We start from the raw sequence: 26,970 nt of genomic DNA, 5'->3' as shown, positions 1-26,970 counted from the left end.
CTGCAGGACTGACTTGCGAGTAACAAAAGGTGGAGAACTGGGCTGTAAATGTGCTTAAAAGGTTACCATCCTGAGCTTGTGAGTTATTTGCATTTTTTTCTCCAAACGAGGAAAATGAAACTGGCTAAGTATAGTGGGACTCAGGCCCAAGTTCATGTGCTTAGGTCAGGGCTACAGAAACCATTTCCTGTTTTTAAAAGGCCGCCTTGATCCTGGCCAGGCTTCGTATCCTGAACACACAAGGAAGAAACGCGTCCCGGTGGGGTTTTCTCCCAAGTAAACGTGCTTGAAGGTTCATCACCATATTGCCCATACAGGATAACTGTTGTGGGTTTATTTATTTTTGGTGGTGGTTTGGGGGGGGGGGGCGAGCAAGAAAGAGAAGGCGAGATTCGACAACCTCCTTCTCCTTCCCTCCCTGCCAGCTGTGCGGAGGGATACGTGGGGGCCTCGCTCTCTTGATAAAAAAAAAGATCCGGTCACGACGGCCATTTGGCGAATGCGCGATCCCTAAAGTGGATATAAATAAATAAAGAGATAGCTAGAGAAACAAATAAATAAATAAACATTTATTGCTCGCGCTATATCTGGGATTCGAACTGCGGCACAGTCAAGCGCTGTACTGTAGGGGCCTATCGACCCTTCTTGTTGCGCCGTGGGAGGGTATTTCACAATTATTATTATTATTTAATTAAATAAAAAAGAGACCAGGATTCCAGCGCGCGCGCTTTTCATCGCCTCCTGACAGGAGCCGAACGCGAATTTTTTTATATTATTATTGAGGGCCCCGGACACGCGCTTCTCATCTCGCGAGACGTCGACTCGCGACATTTCGTTTTTGCCCTTCTCACTTAACTGTGGAGGAGGGGACGGAGAAACAAACACCCGGCAGTGCGCATGCGCCGAGCCTCACGGCTTTCGCTCTCCCTTTCCTCTCCCCCCCGCCACCGCCTGCCATTTTCCTCCCCGAATGCGCGCGCTGCCGGCAGTTAAGCGTTGCCGGCCTCATCCAATCGGAATCGCCCTAGGGGGCGTGGCCTCACGCGGCTTTTCGCCGTGAGCCCGCCTTCGCCCCCAGGAGGGAGGGCGGCGGCGGCGGCAGCGAAAGAGGGGGAGGAGGCGGGGCCTATATCTAGACCCGCCCCTTTCCTTGGCCTCGCCATCGGCGGCGGTGGCGCCTGAGCTCCACTGTCGCTCTCCTCCCCACTCTCCTCTCGGCCAGGTCGCTCGCAGCACCTTCGGTTTCCTTCTTGCCTGCCGGGGAATCCGCCGCAGCGAGAGGAGGCGGCTCGGCCGGTGACGTCGCGGCTGGTGTTCGGTGCGGGCGGGCGCCCCCGGCTGTTTCCGGAGGAAGGAGAAGCGCAGGCAGCGAGTGAGCGAGAGGCTCCATCCCCCACCCGCAGGGAGGGAGTGCGGCAGCGGCGGCGGCGCAGACAGGGCCCGGCGACGACGACGACGACGAGGCGGCGGCGGCGGCGTAGGAGGAGGAGGAGCAGCTAGAGCAACCCCCGGCCGCGGCGGCCACCACCACCACCACCACCCACCACCACAGCGACACTCGCCCCCACAGCGCAGGAGAAAGGATGGCGCTGAAACGCATCAACAAGGTGAGCGGGGGGCGCCCAGGCGGGGTCTGCCTCGGCCGGCCTCCAGAAAGCCCTCGGCGGCGGGGACGGGTGGTGGGAAGCGGGTCTCCCGTCCCCGCGGGCCCTGGCTCTTCCCCGAGGCCTTCGGGGGTCCGCTCGCTCCGTGTCAGCTTCGGCCCCTCGCTGCCAGGAAGCTCCGGACCGGGGAGGCATTGTCATGACAAAGCCCAATTTGCCCATCCGGCTTCGGGCGGAGAAAAGAAAAGGGGGCAGAAACGATTCCCCCTCAGCACCACCACCGTGTGTGTGTGTGTATTTGTGTGTGTGTGTGTCTACATCTGTGTGAAATCCGCCTCCCCGTCAGCCAGCTCCTCTGTTCTGGCCGGGAACTTCTTTCCCGCATTGTAAGATGGCGGCGGCGGCGGCGGGTTTGCCTAGTTCAGGCGCTTCCCTGGGATCTCTCTCTCTCTCTCTCTCGCCAGCTTTCGGCAATAACATGACTGACACACGCACATCCACATTCTCGGCCGCTGCAGCTGCCGACCGAGCGTGTCCTCTTCGGAGTCCCCGTCTGCTCGCCCCCTCCCTTTTTTCTTTGAATTTTTCCCTTTCTCTCTTCTATGGGGGGGAAGGGGGTTGGGTGTTAAATGCGGAATACACGGCTTTTGCCTGCGCTCTTGACAAGGGGCGGAAGTATGTGGCGGCGGCTGTGTGATGCATCGAGAATTTCGTTCTTGCACAATCTAGAAGGAGGGTGGAGTAACGAGCTAATTTGAAACGAGTGTCGTGGTGGAGGAAGTCAGCCCGTATTCCGAGGGGAAGAAGGTTCGCTGGTGGCAGCAGCAGCAGCAGAGGGTGCGGCTTAGGTAACGTCGTCACCCGCCTGGTTTCACTGATGACGTTTTTGGGTTTCTTTTCTCTCTCTTTGCAAACCGACGGGGGGTCCGCTGTGAAGGAAGTCCTACAAACTCCTTGGGTCTTGGGATCGCGTTGGGAGAGGTTTTCGATCCCCCCCCCCCCGTTGGTTATGAATTAAGAAGCTGAGCCATTTATATTAACAGTGTGAGGCTCCTTTTTGCCAGCAGTGTATTTGCTGACGTCGTCGCTGCTACACAAAAGCACAGCCCCACATCTTGCCCTCTGCGCTCACTGGTGTGTTTGGACAGAATTAGTATTAAATAAAATCTTAATAACAGCTTCTGGTAAGCTTGCTCTCGAACTTGTTTCCCCTGCAGTAGAGAATAACAACTCTTAAGGGAGTCACCCAGCTTTAATTAGTTTTGTCAACAACATATAGAGGCAAAACGTTTAGCAGCCCGACTCTCAAGTGCTTATTAGTAATGTGTGTGTAAATGCCTTAGAATTCAAAGAATTAAACAGGAAGTGGACTCTAGAAAGTCCATGGCAAGATGGATATTGAATCTATGGTATTCTCTTACCTGTTTTTCTGAAGGCATGTTAAAGTATCACATTGAGTGGCAGGTTAGCTTTTGAAATTCAGGTTCTCTGGATAAGAATGCTTTCAGGAGCCAAAGTCTATACTCTATAGAGTTGGGACACTGAGCGCTTCAGTAGAAATAACACTGATAATTTAACCTTGCCCAGTGTTGGCTGAAATCAATGCACGTGTACTGTTCTAGAACTCCTTATGAATCACTCATGAAAATTGATGTCCCTTTTTCACCTAGTCCTCCTAGGGTGTGATTGAATAAATAAGCATTTTGATTATTTGACATAACATCATGTTTATCATGTCATGTAACTACACAAAATTACCTAGACCAAACACAAGCTCAAGATAAGTATTGTAGACCAAGCAAAAAATCAAAATGTTAATGATCTTAAAGGAGACCTTAAACTAGGCAGTGACCACTGTGAACTTACAGTTCTGTTCTAGCTTCAAGTAGTAACTTTGCATAACATTTTCAATTTTAATCTACCTAAAGGCCCCTTACTAGTCCTACAATTTGAAGTACACATTTTCTGCTGTTTTCCTTAACTGTTCTGGTGCAGCCATAATATGCAATGAAAGTATTGTAGGACAGCTTTCATATTTGCCTGAAGAGCCATGAATTCATGTAGACTTACATTTAATTGGCATATCTTCATCTTGAACTACAATATCTTTTGCCAAGGTGCTTGTTTACTCATTCATTGCGAGCTTTATATGTTTATTAAATTGATGCAATTCTAGAGGCAAGCTACACATTGGTAGGCTAAGGTTTTATAAAATTTACTAAATGTAAATCTACATCTTTAAGAGAACCTTTAAAATAACTCATTCTGTTTGTTTCAATTAATGCAACTATAAATATTGAAGCTTCAGTGTGGAAAGAGATTTGATTTTTTAAAAGCACTGTTCATGAAGTACATTTGGGAATTTGCTCATGTTCTTCTTAACCTAGTTTAAGGACTTGAGTTTGGCACTGTTATGGGAGCTTTTTTATGCACCAGATCCCCCCCCCCCCCCTTGTGTTGTTTGACCCCTCAAAAAGTTGTGTTGTGGAAGAAAATATTGTTTAAATAATCAGCCCTGTGGAATGAAAACCATTGAGGCCTTTTGTGTAATTTGAGTAAAACAGAACTAGCCAGTATCTTAAACCTAGTGGTTGTGGTGCGCAGGATGCAGGGAGGATCCAGTGGTCTTCTAACATTTGATGGATTTCAACTTGCATAATCCCTCACCGTTGGTGATACTGGTTGGGGTTGATGGTATTTGAATTATAACATGGTGGGCCATAGCTTCCGCACATTCATGATAAACGTCTATCATTAACTGGTTCTTAAATTACCAGCTGACTACCGTGCCTCCAATTCCCGTTTCCTTTAACATTACTAAAAGTTCCTTGACAATTCCATTTTGTGTAACCCTCCTCCAGAGGAGCTCAAGGTAGTGTAGTTGGTTCTTTCTCTTCTGTTCCCCATCCTCCCAGCAGCCCCTTTTTTGTAGTTTAGGTTACCAAAATTAGTCAAGGAAATAAACACATATCTGACTTTTAGGAGACATCTGAAGGCAGCCCTGTACAGGTAGGTTTTTAATGTTTGAGGGTTTTTTTGGTCTTTTAATATTTTGTTGGAAGTCTCCCAGAGTGGCTGGGGCAATCCAGTCAGATGGGCGGCATATAAATAATAAAAATTAAATTATTATTATTGAGAGGGAGTCACTGCCCAAGGTCATTCAGTGAACTTTTATGTATGAGTGGAGATTTGTACCTCTATGGATGGAGTGCAGTATACAAATTTAATTGATTAATAATAACCTGATTTCCCCAGTTATACACCAATGGTGTAGTTGCTACACCATGCAGTGTTTAGCCAGTTCTGTCTGTTCTTGATAATTAAACATTTCTTACTATTTATTTTCCCCATTATCACCTTTTATTTGCTTCCATTATTCTCTTGAATTTTAATTCTGTAATTTATCAGTTGCAGGACTTTTACATGTGCAGATCATTCACATCTTCATCCCCTTAATGACTGATGCAGAAATGCTTTTTCTTGTTTTTGTAGTTGGAGACACTTAAAATGTATATCCCAGTGAGATTTTTGTTTTTGTTCCTGTGGGATATCTGTTTTTAAAATATCCCAAGGTCTGGAACTTTAGTAGCCATGGATATTCAGCTTGGGTGAGCAAGATGGTATAGACTGACATTATTAATATTTTGTTCACAAAAATGTCGTTCCTGAATAGCATATGCAGGTTATGGGGGAGGGGGTTAGTCCACATTTAAGTGTGTGTTATAAGTGGTGGGATGAAGTCTAGATCCTGTTCTGACTATTCTTCCTATAAATTGGTTAAATCATGGAGGGAGAAAACTAATTTTGAAGCTTAGTAGCATTCATATATTTATCATACTCACATTTTTGCTTTTCAAATCCATTGTAAAAAAAAAAGGTGGCAATTATTTTATAGAATGTTGTTCCTTTAAGGCCACTATTAGTCATTTGAGACCATCTGAATTTTTGATCTCTAATAAATAAGTTTTAAGATCAGGGTGTGCTTAACTGGCAATTGTTACGCTGCATTCAGAATGTCTTCATTCTTTGTCTTACTCTACCATCTGCTTTTCTGTCAACATTGCATAATGCTAGGTTTACTTTGTTTTCCTTTGTCTTTGGCTACAGCCACCCAAAAATGTCACAAAAACATACTCTAGGCTATTTTGGCAATTGTTTAACTGCCTTATTTCTTCTATCTTTCATGATACTAATTTCCAGTGATGTTAGACTTAGAGGTTGCCTACACAAATGGTACAAAATGCCTGGCAGTTTATCAAATCCTTTTTCAATTGGTTATTGCATGTTTGAATGCATGCCTTACATCAAATTACTCTGCTGATGGCATTGGAAAAGTCTTTTAGCCTACATTTCTCGGAGTATTCTCTTGTTTGGTGATGCCCCTGTGAATACTGCCTAATCAGACATACAGTCCTTCACCTGCAGTGTGAGATGGCACAAGTTAATTTGTATGCGTTTATACCTTTAACAAAAGGGACATGCGTGGTGCTGTGGGTTAAACCACAGAGCCTAGGACTTGCCGATCAGAAGGTTGGCGGTTCGAACCCCCGTGACAGGGTGAGCTCCCGTTGCTCAGTCCCTGCTCCTGCCAACCTAGCAGTTCGAAAGCACGTTAAAGTGCAAGTAGATAAATAGGTACCGCTCTGGTAGGAAGGTAAATGGCATTTCCGTGCGCTGCTCTGGTTTGCCAGAAGCTGCTTAGCCATGCTGGCCACATGACCCAGAAGCTGTACGCCGGCTCCCTCGGCCAATAAAGTGAGATGAGCGCCGCAACCCCAGAGTCGGTCATGACTAGACCTAATGGTCAGGGGTACCTTTACCTTTACCCTTTATACCTTTAACAGGGTAATTCTTAAATTTCATGTCTGCTTAGTTTTGCTTCGATGTCTGGATGCCCACAAAACTTAGCAAGGTCTTACTGCAGCTTATTGCTGCCTTAGTCATATCCTGTGGCGGGGTGGGGGGATAACATGCCCTTGAGGTGGGAGCACATAAACATTGATAATAATTGCTGCCAATTTTTATGGAGAAATTGAGCTCCATAAATATGAGAAAAGTCCCAAACAAACTGCACTGTAGGGCTGTAATGACCTTTTGGCATGAGTTAACTAAATTAATCACTCATTAGAAACCCATTTAGTAGGGGACTCTGCAATTACTTATTGTTTTAGAAGTGGAATAGGTTATCTCACATATTTGGGTGAGTTTGCACAACACACTAAACCATAGTTAAAGACAAAGTATAATTTAATATGAACACAGAATTGTTGGTTTAATCCTGCTGCACCACTGGGAAACAAGCCATATTCTGTGGTTTGTTTCTCCAAATGTACTATATACTGCTCATTATTTAGGTTCAGATGGTATTACAAGCTGCACTTTGGCTTATTTCTGGTTGGTGGTGCAGCAGGAGGAATGAATTTAACTCTGGTTTAATGCAACATGTGAACGAGTCTACTATTAATGATGATAGCAATTGTTCCCCTGTTCATTTTTTTCTGTCTTTGCTGGGAGAAGTCAAATGCTTAGGCCTGATTGGAGAAAGATTATTCCAAATCAACTCTGGCGTCAATTCCTTCTGACACCGATTCTGCTTGGGTTCTTCTTGGCCAGCAGCAGCTGCTTCTTCAGACCTGAGTGTCTGAAGACAAACAACTGAGCTGCCCTACTTCTTTTGTTGGCATCCAGATTAGGATATAGAAGAGTAATAGCAAAGGGAGTTTGATTATCTTCCTGCCTTGTTTTGTAGACATTACACTTTAGATACTATCATTGGCAGGTACCAAAGTGAGTCCACAGTGTATTTACAGCACTCTGAAAGTGTGGCTGCCAAAAGAAAGCCAAGACTTCAAGAAGAAGCAGTGAAGAAACATACAATATTTTTCGCTCCATAAGACACACTTTTTTCTTCCTAAAAAGTAAGGGGAAATGTCTGTGCGTCTTATGGAGCGAATGCGCGGTCCCTGGAGCCAAATTGCCCAGGGGCAAAAAAGCAGATCATGCTCTTTTTTTTGGGGGGGGAAGAGGGAAGTGGGTGTTGAAACAAAGCTGCTGATCGACAAGTGATCGGGAACGAGATAAGGGGCGCTAGCAACAAAGGAGGCTGCCTGGGAGGGGGGAGGTAAAGACAGCAAACTTGCAAGGAGAGGAGACAGGGAGACTAAAGCAATGAGGAGAGAAATTAGAAGAAAAGAAGGAGCAAAAAACTGCTCCAGCTAAGGAAAAGATAGTAAGGTAAATGAGGGAAGGGAGTGTTGAAAGGAAGCAGTTGATTGGGGAGGGAGATAATGGATGCTCGTGATAAAGGAGGCTGCCTGGGAGGGGGGAGATAAAAGCCCATGGATCCTCAGGATTTTTGCATTGGGTCATCCCAAATTCACCATCAGATCACATAGCATGTCCCTGGCTACAGCCTGCACCAAAGAAAACACGCACCCACTGTTGCCTGGGGCCGCAATGGTGCAAAAACGTGGTTACAAAGCACATTCACATGGATTCTCAGGATTTTTGCATTGGGCTACCCCAAACTCACCGTCAAATCACATGTCTGTGGCCACAGCATGAACCACAAAAATCATACATCCAGTTTCGTTCACAATGTTTCCCCCCCCCCTCTAAAAACTAGGTGCATCTTACAGAGCGAAAAATACGGTATTTACCAGTTCCTCTTGTCTCAGAAAGCACACTCATAGGCTTTGTATCTCCTCAGGTCATTCCATAGACTGAAGGAATGCCATGCATAGAAAGTGAATCACACACACACACACAGAGGGAGAGAAAATCTTAACATAATAATGATATATAATTAATTTTATTTATATCCCACCCTCCCCATCCATAACTGGGCTCAGGGAGGCTAACATCAAAATATAAACACATGAATACATAAAATTCAGCAATTGACTGAAATACAGTTTAAAATCGGATTAAAATCAAATAAGATCAGGCACCTCTGGTATCAAATATGGATGGTTTTGGAAAGGATTACATGTTTATTCTGTTCTTTCAGCAAGTATTCTTATGGAGGGGACCACACAAAATATGTTCAGTCCCTGGGCCCCTCAAGAGTCTAAAAAAGGACCTGGTCTTGGCTGTGTGATACATTATAGTTTAAACCTGTGCACAATACTGATAGGTGTGCTTTATAGCCCTTTTAATTCTCTCAATATGCTTCATAGATCCATAGTTTAGAACTAAACATTGCAAAATGTTCTCAGGGTGGTGCAGTGGGGATACGGACCACCACAACTATATGAACGTAGGAAAGCTTCCTTGGGTTAAGTCAGACCATTGATCCATCTAGCACGGTAAAGACTTGCAATTTGGTGGTGGCTCTCTAGAGTAGCCTTTCCCAACAAAATGCCCTCTAGGTGATATCCATCAAATGGTGAGGGCTGGTGGCAGTTACAGCCTGAAACTTCAGAAGGGCACTATATCAGGGAAGGCTGCTTTAGGATTTTGCTATCTGCTTGCCTACACTCGTTTCTAAAAGCTTCCCAAGGCTGATGCTTCTTCTTCAGTACTGTTAAAAAAATAGGTTTGTATTTTTTTCACTGGAAATTAAACCTGATAAGGGGCTGACAAATTTAGTTTGACCTTGGGTGCCACAAATTTGAGTTAGCTGCCAGGAATCTGTGCCTTTTATGAATGGTTTGGTCAAGTTTAGCACCAGGATTGCTCGGGGCAAGGTGGGGAGAGCTGGAGCTCATCAGGGTCATGCTGTACTTCTGAGTACTTGTGCCCTAAAGTAGAGAATGACATAAATTAGCCCCCAGTTCCTCCCAGTTGGGAGGATGGCTGTGATAATCATAGTCCCTAAAGGAATTTTGAATATAGCACAGAAATGTGTGAATCTTGCCAGGAGATCATGGAACAGGTTTAGTGCTAATAGTTAAATTTTCCATTTGCTATGAAAAGATACAGAACCTAAAATGTTGATGTTATCTACTATACCAGCTTCAAACTATAGCTAAACTCATACAATATTAATTTTGCACAGTGTTTGGGTTGGAGGGCCTTGTATGCATAAGTAACAAATTTGTAACATTGAGTAAAAGCTCTTTACTCAAAAAGAGCAGCATATGTAGAATAAAGTGTGTTCCTGATCTAGATTGCTGAACAAGGAAATGTGGTTGGAACACTTCAAGCTGCTTTTGACTGTGGGTTCTAATTTCAGATAATCATGTAGACATACATGCCTAAGCCTTAAATGCTTTGCTTTCTCAAGTAACTTTTGCAAGGCTTCAAAAGAACATTCAGTAGTATGACTTCAAAATACTCCATTAAATCTTCTTTTATAAATGAGTGAATTTTTCTCCATTAATTGGCAAAACTTCCTACTTTACATTTGGTATTGTTTCCTATAAGTTCCTTTCAACTAAGCTGCCTAGAAGAAACTTAATTCCTTATTTCATTTAAGTGGGTAAAATCCTATTGTGAAAGTTCTCAGTTTGAGGCCAGAAACATTTCCAAAATGTTCAACTTCTCTAGTCTATAAGCGTGTAGAGATCCTTTTGTACAGATCACACACAGTACACCACCTGCTGCAAGGAAGGATGTTGGACTGGTGCCCCAACACACCCTTTACAAAAGAGGACAGAATCGCTCTGATCATATGCTGTAAACAAGCAATGACTCTCCTCCACCAATCCAGTGTGACTGCTCTACAACAGGACATTCATGCCACCTAGGTCATAGCCAGGTTCAAGATTCTATCCCTCCAGGTGTGTTGTGCCCCACCATGAAGACTTGTCCTACAATTTGAGAACCACAGAACTATGGGGTGGAATAAACTAATCCGGAGTCATCTAAAGAGGCAACAATCCTAGTGGCTCTTGAGGATAATTGAATGAGTAAATCTTTTGAGAGAGCAGTCATGTGGCCTCCAGTGAAACTAGTAAATAGTAACTAATGGAGTTATTTATACTGTTGTCAGTATTCACCAGTTACCTAACCTAATAGTAAAAGTTCTAAAAACACACTAGTCTGGCTTGTAACAAAGCTGTAATGATAAAATAGATTTTGATGATCAATAATACTTGACCAATACCTCCTAGTGTGTTTCCAAACAAGTCACCTGGAGTATCTGAAAGAGTCCTTACAGTTGCTTGGATAGATAGATGGCAGAATATACATAACTTCTAAACCAAATTTGTATTAACCAATACCCATAAAACCAAATTGAGAGCCAGCAGTCCTAAATGAGTGCAACTTTCTTTCAACAAACAAAACCACGATTCTCTCCTGGGGTGCAATCTTACAAAGCAAATTTAGAAACTCTGGCCAGTGTATTATATAGCAGTTCAGTACCATGTCTTTGCAAGAAGTTCCATGTTTTTCACATTTTCTTAAAAACCTATGTATATGCTTTGGAAGTGATCCTGGAATTTGGTATGTGTGGGTGAAATACAGTGCACTAGTTTTGCTGTTCACTACTCAAAAAAACGCTGAGGCAGAGTGCACACAGGTACTAGGTTCAGTATTTCCATTAAAAGAATCACTGATAGCAGGACTAGAAATTGCACTACCAGGCCTAGATGGCTGGATTTCATATAAGACAGTTTTATAAATATTCTGGACTTCCCTGTTGCTAATTGCTACTTGGAGGTTTAGTTAATGCAGACTCATCCAAGTCTAGTTTTTCCTGCTCCTAAGTTGTTTTGTAATGCAAGCAGCAGTAGATTTAGTTACCACTTGTTTCTTTCAATCTAGGCATAGCAAGAGCACCATTTCCCCTTTCTTCCTCTGTCACTTGAGCAAAATCATCATGGGAAATGAACTAAACATAAGCAATTGGAAGCTCAGTTCATGTGCAAGCCATGCACCAAAGTTGTGAGTTCACTTAGTGGAATAGTGTCATCTAGAGGTAATTACAGTTGATATTATCTTAGGTTGTAATTATTCAAGGTAGAGAGGAACTGCTGATCGCCAACGTTCTGCTATCATTATTGCTGTTGCAACTTCTGTAGCCTATGATCCAGTTTTTACAACAGTAAAGCATAAGTACAAGGTGGTTGTACCATTTTTGTATTATAGAAAACAAGGTAGGAGGACTGAATTACCTGCAGCACTGGTTCTCAAACTGCGTTTACCAGTCTAAGCCAGGAATGCATCACATAGTTTCTGGAAGGAATAAGATACTTATGGAGGTGGTCAGTGTCTCCTGTACTATCTAAGGTTTGGATGGATTTAAGGCTCCCTGGCAGAGGACCTTCACTGGACCACATTGGATTCTGTGGAGTGACTGAACCCTCGTTGGCCCACTCTTCAAGGGAGAGCCAATGATTTGTTCTGTTTTGCCTGTACATAGTTTCTAGAGCAGAGATGGTGGGCTGGGGTCAGTTGCTTTTTCTAATGCTAGTGTTAGGATTAGTATCTCAGTCCACAGATCTTGCAGGTAGCAGTAGTTTATATGGACACAGGATATTTGTGTACAAGGATCTCTATCTGCCCATCTGTGGAACAAACAATTTGGGTTTGGAGGAGTGGGTCAGAAGATGGAGTAAGTATAGAAGGAGACCTCAAATTTTGAGAAACAGCATCTGCAGGGTTTCAGAATAGCAAATCCTAAGTGAAGGTTGTTTTTTTTTTCCATTGGGAGGGAGGATCTTTCGGAAGCAATCATACTGCTGACAGAATGTGTTCAAAAATCATACTGCTGACAGATGTGTTCAAAATGTGTCTTGGAAAGCATCTTCTAGCTGAGGGGTCAGCAAACCTTTTCAGCAGGGGGCCGGTCCATTGTCCCTCAGACCTTGTGGGGGGCTGGACTATATATATATATATATATATTTAAATGAACGAATTTCTATGCCCTACAAATAACTCAGACATACATTTCAAATAAAAGCACACATTCTACTCCTTTAAAAACACGCTGGTCCCCAGACCGTCTGCCGCGGGCTGGATTTAGAAGGCTATTTGGCCTTAGTTTGCCTACCTATATTCTAGCCCTCCATAATGCAAGCACATGCTTTCTGGCATGAAATTTTCAGAAGGGAATGTGATTCACAGAGGCTTGAATAGAATATAATGGAAGGAGCATGTTGACATACATAGTTCAAACGTCTTTGCCAGGGCTGACATTCTGGTTCAAAACGTTATTAGAAATCTCAGTACTATGATACTAGTGGTGTTCCCATGGAGGAGCCTGTGTCTAGGGCAGAAGTTGTAGCAGTAGGACACCTGCCTTATGTTCTCCATATTACTGAAGGCAGAATTGACTCAGTTGTTCACAAGCAAGACTGGAAGCAGGGATTCTTAACTCCTGCCAATCAAAGTAGTGTGTTTCTTTTTCTACAGACAGCTTTTGGTGTTGACCACTGCTCCTACCTAATAGCAAAGTGAGCCTCTTCAAAATGCCAAACAGTGATGTGAAATAGTAAAGCTAGGAATGGGGGGGGGGGGATCTTAAAAAACCATGCTATTAATGCAGCATTGTAATTGCTAATAACAGGTCGCTTATTCTCTAATTTGCTTGCCTACAGCACTTCATCGCCACCTGGTTGCTTTTTTAGCTCCTGTGTACATGTGCCCTTGGAAGTGGGTGCTTATCTACGGGTGAAACATAGGGTTTAAGGCGGTGCCATGGAGGGTATACACACATGTGTCTTTACTTGAATGTATTACTGTTACACGTTAGGCAAGTGCTAAATTAAAGGCTGGTTTTTGTTATCAACATTGTGTTCCCTTTATGCTTTTACTTTTCACTTAATGGGGTATTTGTCATTAAATAATTTGTTGTTGGGGCATCCAGAAATGGGTTAACTCAGCCTTTCTCAACCTGTGGGTCCCCAGATGTTGCTGAACTACAACTCCCATCACCCCTAGCTAGCAAGACCAGAGCTCAGGGATGATGGGAGTTGTAGTCCAACAACATTGGGGACCCACAGGTTGAGAACCACTGGGTTAACTAGTCTAGATTAGGAGCATGTTTCTTTCCTGGTTAGATTAGCTTTCCTCAACTCTGTCAACAAGTACATTGGTAATAATATAAAGCGATAATAGAGCTTTCTTCAAAGCATATTTTGGTGCAGAATTCAGTAGCCAGATTGCTCACTGGAGCAAGACAGTTTGAGCATTATTCACCGATCCTTGCCCTACTGCACTGGCTGCAGATTAGTTTCCAAGCCCACTTCAAAGTGCTGGATTTGACCTATAAACCCATAAACGGTTCAGGACCTCAATACCTCAAGGACTGCCTCTCTTTATATGAACCTACCTGGAACCTGCAATCATCATATGGGGGCCTTTCTTTGTGTGCCTCCCCCCAAAAGGTCAGGAGGGTGACAACACAAGAATGGGCCATTTCTGCAGTGGCTACCTGTTTGTGGAATGCTCTCCCCATGGAGGTTTGGCTGCTGCATTCATTAAACTGTGCATCTTTATGCACCATTAACATCATATACACTTTTAAATTGGGGGGGGGGTATTTGTTTGGGTTCTTTTTGTTTTGTTCCTGTTTTTCTAATGTATATTGTGTTTTTATCTTATGTTGTGACCCGCCCTGAGATCTACAGTTGAAGGGTAGTATAGAAATATTATTATTAATTATTATTAATTATTGAGACGTTATGCCAATTGGGATTTTCCTCTGGTGTATGAAACCAGTGGACATTAAAGTAGTGCAAACTATTTTGACTTTCATTAATAAAGAGTTCTGGAGAGTACGATTGGTAGAACTAGTTTTAAAGGATATGGATTGGGCAGATGTTTTAAGTTTTTCCTGCATAAAACAAACTGTCCAGTAAATGGCAATCTGCAGGAAACCAATACCATGACTCGGATCCAATTTTGTGTGCCTTTCGGTGCTTCTTCTGTCCTTGAAAATTGGAAAAACTGCTTGCCTGAGAACTGCAAAGGCAGTTTGATATGTGAAGGCATGTCGCTGAACATCATAAGAGTGTTTTGCTTGCTCTTGGGTTGGGTTGTACTGTGTTTTTGTGTAAGCTGCATTATATACGTATAAGGTGAGTGTATATCTCATCTACGATTGGGAAATTGTTTCTCTCGGAAACTTTACAAAAGTTGTATTTCATCAGATGCATGTGATTAGCATATTGCAAATATCCTTTTCTTGAGCAAGGTCCTCAAGCTGGCGGTGACTCTTCTGAATGAGAATGATCTGGATCCCTTTCAGTCTGATTCTGACACACTTAGTTGCCCTGATGGATAACTGTGTTGGGATAATGAGAGTTGGAGTGAAACCCTGATAATTTTCCTGAACTGCATGTTGGCCTCTGATGCCATCACCATCAGCCTTTCCAAAACAGTATCTGTTACCTGGCTTCAGAGACGGCATGTTGTTGTAGTTCCTCTCCTAATTGCACGGCTAATTCCTGAAGGGTGTAATTTAATTCCTGAAGGTGCACTTTGATGTGAGGTGGTGGAAGTATTGAATCCACTGTCTGGTGATGGATGAGGGCCATCCACCCAGAGCTCAATCCTAACAAGATGGTGGTGCTGTTGATAGGTGGTTTTTCTGCCTAGGCACAAACAACTTGGACACAGTTGCATTTTCTCTGAAGGACCAAATTTACAATTCAGGGGTGTTAACTGTTCCAGCTTTGTCACTGGGGGCTTGCCTCTGTGGTTTGTATCACCTATCTTCATTGTGGGCTGGTGCGCCAGCTAAATCCTGGGCAGATTTGGCCATGCTTTTGTAATTCATGCTCTCATAGCCTACAGTTAGCTTATAGTTGCTTTGCACTATACATGAGATTTCTTTTCAGTTGGCTCACAATGTAGCTGCTAGACTTCTAACTAGGTCTCATCCTAGGGAACATGCCATGTGCATTCCAAAATAGCTATGTTGGCTTGTAACCCATTTACAGTCTCAATTCAAAGTGCTGTTGCTTACCTTTTTGAAAAGCAGTTTATGGCCTGGAGTTTGGGTACTTAGAATCATAGAATCTTCGAGTTGGAAGGGAACCAAGGGTCATCTAGTCCAACCCCCTTCAATGCAGGAATCTCAGGTAAAGCATCCAGACATAGTCTCAATGAGGTTTATGAATGTGACTAACTTAGGTCTATCTTTGCTTGCTCCCAAATGTAACTGGATGTGAATTGAGTTCTGTGACGTAAGGTCCTTGGGAAGCGAGGCAGGTGGTGACTGGGGTGAGGGCCTTTTGGTTGTGGATGTCCCCTTTGAAGCTATTCTTTCCTGCGAGGCTTGCCTAGTGACCACTCTGTCATTTTGTTAACAGGCAGAAAATGTATTTTTTAAAAAAGTGCCTCTGTTTTATTACAAGCAGCCCCAAGGGCATTGCTGAAGGGCACAATTAAGCATCCTGGTTACCTGTATGTATGTATGTATGTATGTATGTATTTGCTTGCACACTAGGTCATGGATTGGCTTAGCATGGCATGCAGATGGGAGCCATTATGTAAGTGAAAGACAGCTCCACACAATGGATATTCCCTATCCCTATATCTTCCCATCCGAAAACAAGCTCTCCAGAAGGTTGGCAGAGAACTAATGAACATGTTGTGCCCTGTTGTGTAGACCTGCCATAGGAGAGGGACGTTGTGCAAAATGGGCAGAACAAAACAACTTTTATTTGAGAGCACTATTTGGGAGCATAGGGGACTGTAGGGAGGAGTAGGTGAAGGGATAGGTTGGTTGCATGAACTGCCTTCTGCTTGTGCAGTGTTGGAGATGACTCATAAAGGTGTAGGTAGGTTAATTTGTAGCACACATCCCTCAAAGTGTGCTAGTTCTTACTTTATTTCATGCACTTTTAATATACCACTTGACTGTAAGAAAAAATGCACCCTGAAAGCGGTCGGGGGGGGGGGAGAATAAAATGGGAAAAATAGCTATTTAAAGCATTCAAACAATAATCAAAAACAGTGGTAAGGTAAAAGCAGATTAAAACACATGTAAACATTCTACATCTCTGGGTAGGCTTGTCTAAACATGTTTTTAGCAGGTGCCAAAAAAGACTACTGTGAAGGCTCTTGACTGATGTCATTAGGAAGGGAGTTCCACTTCTGCCACACTAAAAGACTGATTTCTCACAAATGTGGAATGAGTATTACGTGGCAACAATAACTTTACCAGTTCTGCAGATCGAAGCTGTTAAGTGAGCATAAATGAGGTAAGGTGATCTTGCAGATAAACTGGTCCCAAGGTGTTAAGGCCTTTATATAATAATGTCACACCATGAACTTGGCCTGGTAGCAAATCTGCAACCAGTGCAGGTCTCTGGCAGTGTCTGACTCCTGTCAACAGTTGTGCTGCAGCATTATGCACTAATTGCAGCTTCTGGATCAAGTACAAGGGAAGCACCACATAGAGTGCATTGTGATAATCCAGTCTTGAAGAAACCAATGCATGAACTACTGTGGCCAGGCTTTCCCAGTCCAGGAATGGCCATAGTTGCCATAGTAGTTTTAATGGCTGGAAGTGCCTTCAGTTACAAAGGATCCAGAAGCAGCCCCAGATTGGGAACCTGCAACTGCAAGTGGACTTAATTGCAATCTGCAACAAAGATACAGTGGTACCTTGGTTTACAACCATAATCCGTTCCAGAGGTCCATTTGTAAACCAAAACAGGTTGCAATCCAAGATACGCTTTCACCAATGGGGCCTTAAAAAAAAAATTGTCCATGATCCAAAAAAACCGTTTGTAATTAAAAAAAAAAGGTTGCAAACCGGGACGCGCACTTCTGGGTTTGATGTGTTTGTAATCCAAATCATATGCAAACCAAGGTACCACTGTACTGTGTTGTGAAGTCGTTATCTGTGTTGTGAAGTCGTTATCTGTGGTCAGACTTTAATTCTGTTGTATGCCATTTCTTTGAGTGGTTATGCTATGTTTCCTTCTTTGAAGGAAGCTAAATTATATTGCATGTCATGGGATGCTTCCGCACAGTAAATGCTTGCTTTACTCTGAAAGCGTACAAACCTCTGAAAATATAGCAAAATGGAGAATATTAAGGCAGGGACTTATTTCCTTCTTTTCAAATACAGTGGTACCTCGGGTTAAGTACTTAATTTGTTCCGAAGGTCCATTCTTAACCTGAAACTGTTCTTAACCTGAAGCACCACTTTAGCTAATGCCGCTGCACCACCAGAGCACAATTTCTGTTCTCATCCTGAGGCAAAGTTCTTAATCCGAGGTACTATTTCTGGGTTAGCGGAGTCTGTAACCTGAAGCGTATGTAACCTGAAGTGTATGTAACCCAAGGTACCACTGTAGAGGTTGAAGTGCCCGTGTATGGTAGAAGTTGATTGTGTGTTTCTACAACAAAGTGTTAGTGACTTGCTCCATTAATATAACATATTACTTTCTGTGGCAACAATTATAGTGCACAAATACAGTGAACACTCAAGAATTGTAGGTATATACATAAAAATGAATGTAAATACTTGAAAGTGCCATGCTAACTTGCTAGTGTGCGTTGGAAAAACGTAAGCTAGGAGAGCCAGTGTGGTGTAGTGGTTAAGAGCAGTAGTCTTGTAATCTGGTGAACCGGGTTCGCGTCTCCGCTCCTCCACATGCTGGGTGACCTTGGGCTAGTCACACTTCTCTGAAGTCTCTCAGCCTCACTCACTTCACAGAATGTTTGATGTGGGGGAGGAAGGGAAAGGAGATTGTTAGCTGCTTTGAGACTCCTTAGGGTAGTGATAAAGCGGGATATCAAATCCAAACTCTTCCTCCTCCTCCTCCTCCTCCTCCTTCTAAGCTAGGAATAACTTCTGAAAGTTCATGTTGCAGTTAGTGGACCACGTTGTATTCTTGCAGTGCAGTCATGAACTAAGATTGCTTAAAAGGCTTCCAAATAAAGGCTCAACTCCTCCTGAGGTTTAGTATAGATTGGATGAATGCATGGGTAAAAAGGAAACTTGGCTAGGTGTCAGGAAGTTGTAATAACGTCGCTGAAAATCTTGACTTTGTTCATCACATTCTTAACTGATGAAGGTTGATAGCAATGCCTACCTGCAGTGTATTAATACTACCTTTGCTTTACACTGTGTATGTATCGAGTGCAGCTACATGTCAAGGGATGCTTCCGCATCCCATTCTTTATGGCTTGCTTGCATGAAAGTACACTAACAAGCTATTCTTAGTAAGGAATGAGCTTTTTTGTCTTGCTTCTCCTGACTCATGAGTACCAAACAAGTTAGCTGTAAATGTTCACATCCTCTGAACCCTTCGTCCATTAATTCTTTAAGAGAACATGGTACCTGTTTTGTGTCACTCTGTAACAGTAATTTGGTATGGAATTAAATTTGAAATCGTCACGATATAAGATCCTCTTTCTATGACCTTTCGGGAGGGGCAGAAATGAACTCTATATAGGATGTGCTCTAAAGGTAATATTTCTTTTTATAGGAACTTAGTGACTTGGCTCGTGACCCACCAGCTCAGTGTTCTGCAGGCCCTGTTGGAGATGACAGTAAGTAACTGACAAACTAAGTTTAAACCTAATAAACCAATGTGACTTGCTCTATGTCTGTCTATATGCTCTTTTCCCTAAAGAAATACTGATTTTTTTCTTTTTCCCCTCCCTCTTCTCAGTGTTTCATTGGCAAGCCACAATTATGGGCCCTGTAAGTATTTCAACTTTCTGAACGATGATTTAAAATAGAAGTGTTTGAAACTCTAAGGCCACTCTCATATCTGTTTTGAAAGGTGTATTAGTAGGGAGGTTATAGTACATTTTATTGGGCCAACTAATTTATCTCGGTACAGATACTTTTCTGCTTCTCTTGGGAGGCTAAGGAGGGTACCAGTATTTGTCCTGAAAGTAGAGAATATTTATAGACCTCTTTCTCAAATTGTACACAATAGAGATTTGTTTTATTAAAATATTTCTATACCACTGCCACCAGATCAGTCTCTGAATAGTTTACACTGTATCTTCAACCTTTTCAGACCCAGAGCCCATTTCTAATATAAACATGCATTTGTATTCTTAAACTTTTACTTGCATGGTGGTAGTGTATCTCTTCCAACCCACCTCAGAGACCAGTGCTTTATACAACTCAAAATACCAATAACAATATTTTAACATCAAAACTTCATAATAAGCAAGCAGATAAAACAGGACTGTCAGCAAGATTTAAATTGCCTAAACGTAAAGTTTAAGAATAAAAAAAGGTTTCATTTAGTGACTGAAAGGAGTGTTGTAATGCAAAAGACTGTTTCTCTAGTTAATTGTCAATAGACATGGAAGAATATTCATGGGGATTTCCATATCTTATCTTTTTATAAGACTGTATTGCCATATGCAGTGCTTGGTTAAACTGACAGATGGTTTTGCTTATATTTAAGCTAATATTTAATCTTTGAGCACAGTCTACTGTTACTGTGCTTTGCTATTCTGTACTCTCTATGGGTCCTGCTAAAAATTATAACTTGGCTCTGAATTTCCTTCTGACAGAATGACAGTCCATATCAAGGTGGTGTTTTCTTCCTGACAATTCACTTTCCTACAGACTACCCCTTCAAACCACCCAAGGTAAGCATAAATTTGGAAGAGTCTTTTGCTTCTAAAATAGTGAACCTCTCTGGGCTTGTGAATTATAGGCCACTGTCTAAGAAACAAGTATTTTTGTGGCTATATTTGCTTCCAGTGCTTGTGTGATCTCTAATAGAAAAGCCTTGGCAGCTAGTTTATTCCATTAAATAACTGGTTTGCATGCTAATCTTACTCAGGTTTGGATTGAATTGCAGCTAATAGATGAATTGTGTTCAAAAGATTCCAGAAATCAAATAATTTGATTCAATTCTATAACTGTCCATCATGCTTTTTTCTGGGGGGATGCAGGGGTACGCATACCCCTAAACATTTTGTGAATCTAAGTTTGATCTCATTGAGGGGGCAGTATTTCAATATGAGTAGGAAAGTGAGAGTACCCCTAAACATTTTTAAAGAAAAAAAAAGCACTGGTTATATGTATGAATCTAAGTTGGATTCAAGTGATTATATGAAGTGTTTTGTTCAGAAATTATTGACAGTGCCTTCAGACTACTTCCATACTTGACTGGTGATAATCTTTGTAAAACCAAATCATGAACCATACAACTAAATTTGTCTCCAGAGGTAATTCAATTCTTTGTTCAGAACAGCAGTTCCATGTGTTGCACAGCAGACGTCTTACTAATGTTTCTGTAATTCTCTTGAATCTGTCAAGTACAGTATTACTGTTACCCCCAGACAGTGCTAGGCAATGATGTGAGTGGGATACTGCTGGCAAAAAAGCTTGTCCTGTGAGTTTATGGAGAAAAGTTATATAATTAACAAGAGTGCCCTGGCTTTCTGGGTGACCTCCTGGAGCATATTTGGGGAGTGTGCAGAGGGCTGAGGTGGGGAGGAGAGGAAAGTAAAGTTCCATTATACAAGCAGAAACTCATTTTGCTTTGCTTTAATTCACAAAAAATGCCCCAGATTAAAAATTGGGTAATGTCCTAATCTTTTTATTATAGTGGGCATACATTCACCGTATTTCCTAAGAAGTTGGCAAGATAAAATATGGAAGTAGCTGACTAGAATACTTTAGATGTGAATATATAAAATGGCATTTATTTCACTAACAGCTTGCTGTAAATGTGCCCCTTCACATGCATAAACTCTGAATATTTACAATAATGCACACATAAACACCACGTAATTTGAACTTTGGTGTTTTTAGGTTAAGTACCACAGGTCACATCACATTTAGTGCTTATGTAGGTTTTTAAAAAAATTTGATCTAGTATAAATAAGTGAAAACTGTAAAATACTTGAGTGGGGAAAGAGTACCTAACATGTGAGCAATTCCCTCAATGGCATGTTTAAATAAATAGTGTGTACTCTAAATATTCTGACAGCCAGCACCTTTAACCAGAACAAAAGGACATGTGTGCTAACTGCAGATTGATATACATTTCTTCTAGGTTGCATTTACAACAAGAATTTATCATCCAAATATTAACAGTAATGGCAGCATTTGTCTCGACATTCTAAGGTCACAGTGGTCTCCTGCTTTAACTATTTCTAAAGGTAAGGGAAGTATTTCACAAAAATATTGTCAATGGGTTAATGAAACAGCTTGTATTTTTTACTCCCATTGTGGGAAAGAGGCATATCTGAATGTATGGCTTCTACCTCTCCCAGTGTATCTTTGGTTGATATTTGAGTGTTATTTTGACTTCACTAACCATGATTATTAAAACTTGCAGTATATGTAAAACTTAGGTGCTATTTAAAATACTGATTTAGAACAGGCAAGAGAAAAAATCTAGCCTAAATAATATGCCAACTTTGTAGCATATTAAAATGTAAGATTTTGATGTAGTGATGCTGGAGTTGAAGGACACTTTCATGTATTTACAGTCAGAATATTCAGGCAGTTACCATCACATAGGTGATTGCTTTCTTTTTTGATATGTCTCCTTGTACTGATAAGCGAGACTTCCTAGAAAGTGATTTAGTTATAGGAGCACTAAGTGATTTAGTTATAGGAGCACTTCTGTAGAGAATTGTGATTTTGGCTAAGGAGCAGTAAGCATTATACATGAACTTTGATTAATACATGCCATGCCTATGTGTTTATACAGTGTTGTCCATAGGCAGAGAGGAATGTACAGTGGTGCCCCGCAAGACGGAAAACCCGCTAGACGAAAGGGTTTTCCGTTTTGGAGGCGCTTCGCAAAACGAATTTCCCTATGGGCTTGCTTCGCAAGACGAAAATGTCTTGCGAGTTCCTGCGGGTTTCCCCCCCTTTTTTCCCCTTTTCCTAAGCCGCTAAACCGCTAATAGCGCTAATCCGCTAAGCTGTCAATGGGCTTGCTTCGCAAGACGAAAAAACCGCTATATGAAGAGCCTCACGGAATGGATGAATTTTGTCTTGCGAGGCACCACTGTAGACAATATGGCTCAAGCTATTAAAATCTAGGATGAAGTTTGTGTTCTGTAATTTGCAGCATTCATGTGTATAAAGCTTTTAAATGAGCATTGAGTTGTCATTGCAACCAGGGGTGCCAGCAGGATTTTATTAGGCCCTCTGCCCCACTTGTAAAGGAGGGCACAAATTTGCTTAAGTTTTGCAGATACTTAGTGTCACATGGCAATTTGTATTGCCTCTTCAGGGTTAGATGGAGGTTTTAAATTCATAAATGAACCTCCATTTTCTGTATCTAGAGAAAAATTGAGTGAACCGCACTGGGGAAGACTCCGCCAAAAGGTTTCAAAATGTCTGTCATGGGTCTGGCTTGACACTTTGACTGTAAAACACTGAAAGGGGGTATCTGAATTTTATCTTTGAGATTGCTTCACATGTTACCTAAATGTTTTGTTTAACATTCATGCTACATGGGATGAAGATTTCTAAGGAAAGAAAAGAAAACGGGGTCTAGGCCTTTAATAAAGTATATGAGCCTGATCATACATGCACATGCACATGCAGTGGGAGATAATTAGCTTGTCTTTTGATGAAGTATTTCATAGTCCTTTTCGGATTTTCACCATAAATGCTACTCTTTTGTTGCAGTACTGTTATCCATTTGTTCACTGCTATGTGACCCAAATCCAGATGATCCCCTAGTGCCAGAGATTGCACGTATCTATAAAACAGACAGAGACAAGTAAGTATAGCTCCCTTGGAAAGATTGCCTTAGTGAAGAGATGTGGTTAGAAAATTGAGTTTCTTTTGCTCTTTTCAAATTGGAGACTGACTTGGGTTAAAATGCTCTGTTTTTTTCTTTTAAATACAGAAGGCTCCAGGACAGTGCTAAAACTGAAGTTAGACCCTAACCCTGGCCAAAATACTTATTTCTGTTGTTTGATTGTTATGGAACAGTTTAAAAACAGCACACAAGGTTTTGAGTTTGAGGGAGGGCGGAGGGAGTGCAAACTTATCTGATACTTCCATGGCTCTTAACTATTGCCTTCTGTTCTGGATTTAACTGTGGTTGCCTCAAATTTCCCATTAGTTCTAGAACTGCTTCCAGGTAGACTTAAAGAATCTATTCGCTCGTCTTTCTTACTAAATATACTTATCCAATTAGGTACAATAGGTTAGCAAGAGAGTGGACAGAGAAATACGCTATGCTGTAGGGTAAGACTATCTGCACTTCATGGTGCGTTAATGATGTTGGGACTTCAGCACTTGAGTGCAGCATGCTTAAGGCACTGGATTTAACTAACAAATAAAAGATTGTAACAGTTACTGAAATACAAAGCTTAACAGCTCGATCGGTATTCAGTGTGAGAGACCTATTTCTGCATGGCTAAACAAGTAGAGCCAAACATAAAACAAGGTTTTCTAGTTGTTGTTTTTCTTGGTTCTGCAACTGCTGCTTTATCTGGTAGGTATTTTTGGCACTACTTCCAAGAAGATGGCTTTGGTCATCTAATATAAACTGTTAAGTAAGTGAAATTCAGAGCTCATGAAGTAGAAAAGTTACTAGGCATGTATAAGTAGGCACTAACATAATAACTGAGCATGTAAATATAGAACTGGTTCAATCACAGTAGAGCTCCTGCACAGTTCTCTCAACATCCCTGCTTTTTGAGAGGGAGGCTGGCTATAAAGGACTTCATGACTTGATTGTGCTGTTTGTCAGAGTTTGGAATTTTGCATTACTTGTCATAACACAACCGAACATCCACCTGTACTTGCACATTAAGATGTGATTTTCTAACCTGCAGTAATATGTTTTACACATGAGATTTAAAAAATGGCATGTGTGCTTTGCCCAGTGTCTCTTAAAATTTAGGTTAGTGATCAAGAACAACACCAAAAGTTTTTAGTGCGTTTGGGTGGGGATATTTTAAGGCAGTCTGTCTGGCGTTAATGCTAGTTTTACTTCTTGTTTGTGCTATTTGGAGTGGTTTGTTTGGGACAGTTAAGGAAAACGGAAGCATAGATAGGGATTTTGTATGTTTAGAATTCCAATTTCTCCTATTTTCATTTCTGGATAACGTTGGCTGCTTTGTTTAGAGATAAAAGATCAAGAATTTCTACACAGGTTAAACTAGGCGGAGCTGCTGTGTTGTATCAGTAATGTCAAGTAGTTTCTTCATATTAAGTTAGCAACTACTTCACTATATTTTGAGTCTTCTGCCTGTTGGATCGAAAGTTTGACTTTCTAGGTTTCATAGGACGACATAGTTGTTGGGTTTTTGTTTTTTTGCGAAAAGTAGTATAAATTAGCATGTTCCTGGGAAGCTGAAGGAGACTCTAATGTATGGAATATTTTATTGCTGATTGTAGTTTGGCTGATTTTGCTTAACATGTTTTCCTCTTACAGGTACAACAGAATATCTCGGGAATGGACTCAGAAGTATGCCATGTGATGCTACCTTAAATCAGAATAACCTGCATTATAGCTGGAATAAACTTTAAATTACTGTTCCTTTTTGATTTTCTTATCCGGCTGCTCCCCTATCAGACCTCATCTTTTTTTTTTTTATTTACCTCTATCCATTCATGCACATGCTCATCTGAGAAGACTTTAGCTCTTCCAGCTTTGGACAATAACTGCTTTTTAGAATCTGTAAAGTAGTTATACAAGAACAATTGCCCAAGATTCAGAATTCTTTAAATGGAGCATGTGTGTTGTGGCCAATGTCTTCACTCTAACTTGGTTATGAGATTGAAATCATTCCTCACTGCTCTAACAGTTCTACTGAAGATATCGCCCAAAGGGAGGGAGATGGATGTTCAGTTTGCTCACATCACAGGAAATAACATTGCTGTAGCATCATCCATCTTGTTTTAAATCCTTCCAGTGTTAGAGACTGAGGTTTCATGACATACTTGTGCTCATAACTGGTATGGCTGGAGAATTGGTACAATTCAGCAGAACAGAACACGTGATGTATCTTATGCATGTCAATAAAGGAATGACCAGTTCTTGTTCTACAGAGAATGGAAATTGGAAGTCCAACATCTCTTGTATTCCAAAATAGGGTCTCAGAACATTTTTGTAACTCTCATTTAAATTTTGTTAGGATGCTTGGAGCTATTAGTTAATCTATCTTCCACAACAGTTTAATATAGCACTGAATAAATGATGCAAGTTGTCAATGGATGAATGATCAACTAATAGCTCTCCTAGTAATTGATTTTATTTTCTTCAATAAAGTTACATAAACCAATGAGTTAGCTGCCTGGATTAATCAATATGGGAAACAAAATCTTTTGTAAAAGCAAAGGTGGTTTTTGTATATACTTTTTGGGATTTGCCTCATTGTTTGACATCAAATAATGATGTGAAGTTAGAGTGAACCTTTTTGCCATGTTCAGATATAATACTTGGTCTGTTTTCAGGTTGACACATTAATCAGCCCTGGAGTAAGCAGAACTAATAAGCTAATCTAGTAGTGTAGACTTTAGTGTGCTACACAAGGTACTGGGAGCCAAGAGTTCAAATATGAACTTGGGGCCCAGCTGATATATGTACTGGTGTATCAGAGACACGTCCAGATGCACCCAGCTTGTTGACTGAGAAGCATTTCTTCACCGTGTACACTTGACAGCTGAAAGATCTTTATGTGGGAGTAATGAGGCAAAAATTGCAAAATAAAGTACTGTTTTGATGTGGGAATTGTCATGAGGTTGTGTTGAAGTGACTTTTATATGTGGGATGTTTGCTATCCATCAAAGGACTACCATGCTGCCACATAACATTAATGAACATTTTTGTTGCAGTGGTCACTTTTCATTTCTGGTGGCTAAAACGAGTGAATAAAGTCATTGCTACTGGGTTTTTTGTTTTGTTTTGAGAAGCACTGTCTTGTGCCACTCATTCTTGATCTTGTTGGTAATAAGGTTTTCTAGCCTTGTATGATCAGTTTGTGCTTCTGTGACTTCTAGATCCACTTCTGGCACTGCTTATAGTTCTGTGCATCCTAATTCCTTGTCTCCACATAACTGTGGAAACCTAGATGTAAAATAAATGTTAAACTAACTTTTATAAAAGTGGAATATGTAGTTTGGCCATGGTTTGTTTCAACTTTTAAACATGATGAAAACCTACACATTTGGTTGCTTATTCCAGACAAGCTCTTCATTGCTGTGCCTTCTTCAAGCAAGCTTCCATCGCTAGTAATAAAAGTCACCTTGGAGGGCAAATGAGTGTTCACTTGCCAGTCAGGACTAGGTATTGGAGGATGCTTCTCTGATAATTTTACATTAAACAGTTTCTGTAACCCAGACTGCTAGCCAAAATACTTTTTTTAAAAAAGTGGAATGATCCGGCTAAAGCTAAACATACAGTTCCCCTGGTATCCACTGAGAAGTTTTTGGTTAATTCTATTGATATAAACAGGAGTTATGAAGAGGTGCATAAATATAGTTGGATTGTGCATGGGCGCATTGTGCGCAACTGAGGTTCTAAACACATCTGGAGGTGAAGTCCATTGCAAGTAG

At 41.4% G+C, this 26,970-nt stretch overlaps 2 protein-coding genes across 4 annotated transcripts in view; both read left to right on the top strand.

Annotated features, from left to right (window-relative positions):
* CENPE (centromere protein E) overlaps nucleotides 1-26,970 on the top strand; it is a 299,890-nt gene that overhangs the window by 129,732 nt on the left and 143,188 nt on the right. The window lies entirely within an intron of this gene.
* Nucleotides 1,077-26,152, top strand: UBE2D3 (ubiquitin conjugating enzyme E2 D3). Of its 3 annotated transcripts, none has more exons than XM_079990347.1 (8): nucleotides 1,077-1,607; nucleotides 18,944-19,007; nucleotides 19,130-19,161; nucleotides 19,995-20,072; nucleotides 21,491-21,596; nucleotides 23,086-23,179; nucleotides 23,603-23,674; nucleotides 24,848-26,152. In XM_079990347.1, exons 1-7 carry the CDS (start codon nucleotides 1,584-1,586, stop codon nucleotides 23,649-23,651), a joined length of 447 nt encoding a protein of 148 aa, XP_079846473.1. In that variant the 5' UTR covers nucleotides 1,077-1,583; the 3' UTR covers nucleotides 23,652-23,674; nucleotides 24,848-26,152. The 3 variants fall into 3 exon arrangements, with proteins under 3 accessions (XP_079846473.1, XP_079846472.1, XP_079846474.1); XM_079990346.1 differs by having other exon boundaries at nucleotides 1,079-1,607; nucleotides 23,603-23,652; XM_079990348.1 differs by lacking the exon at nucleotides 23,603-23,674 and having other exon boundaries at nucleotides 1,085-1,607.

The sequence above is a fragment of the Podarcis cretensis genome, assembly GCF_951804945.1.
Source record: "Podarcis cretensis genome assembly, chromosome: 9".
Lineage (NCBI taxonomy): Eukaryota > Metazoa > Chordata > Lepidosauria > Squamata > Lacertidae > Podarcis > Podarcis cretensis.
Note: the sequence above shows the minus strand (reverse complement) of the source record. Positions and strands in the feature narration are given on the sequence as shown.

What these genes read in the sequence shown, in the direction of transcription:
- UBE2D3 (XM_079990347.1), top strand. Translation starts at nt 1,584, where the DNA reads ATGGCGCTGAAACGCATCAACAAG. An exon ending in CGCTGAAACGCATCAACAAG is followed by an intron (nt 1,608 to 18,943) that starts GTGAGCGGGGGG and finishes TTCTTTTTATAG; the next exon opens with GAACTTAGTGACTTGGCTCG. An exon ending in TGCTTTAACTATTTCTAAAG is followed by an intron (nt 21,597 to 23,085) that starts GTAAGGGAAGTA and finishes CTTTTGTTGCAG; the next exon opens with TACTGTTATCCATTTGTTCA.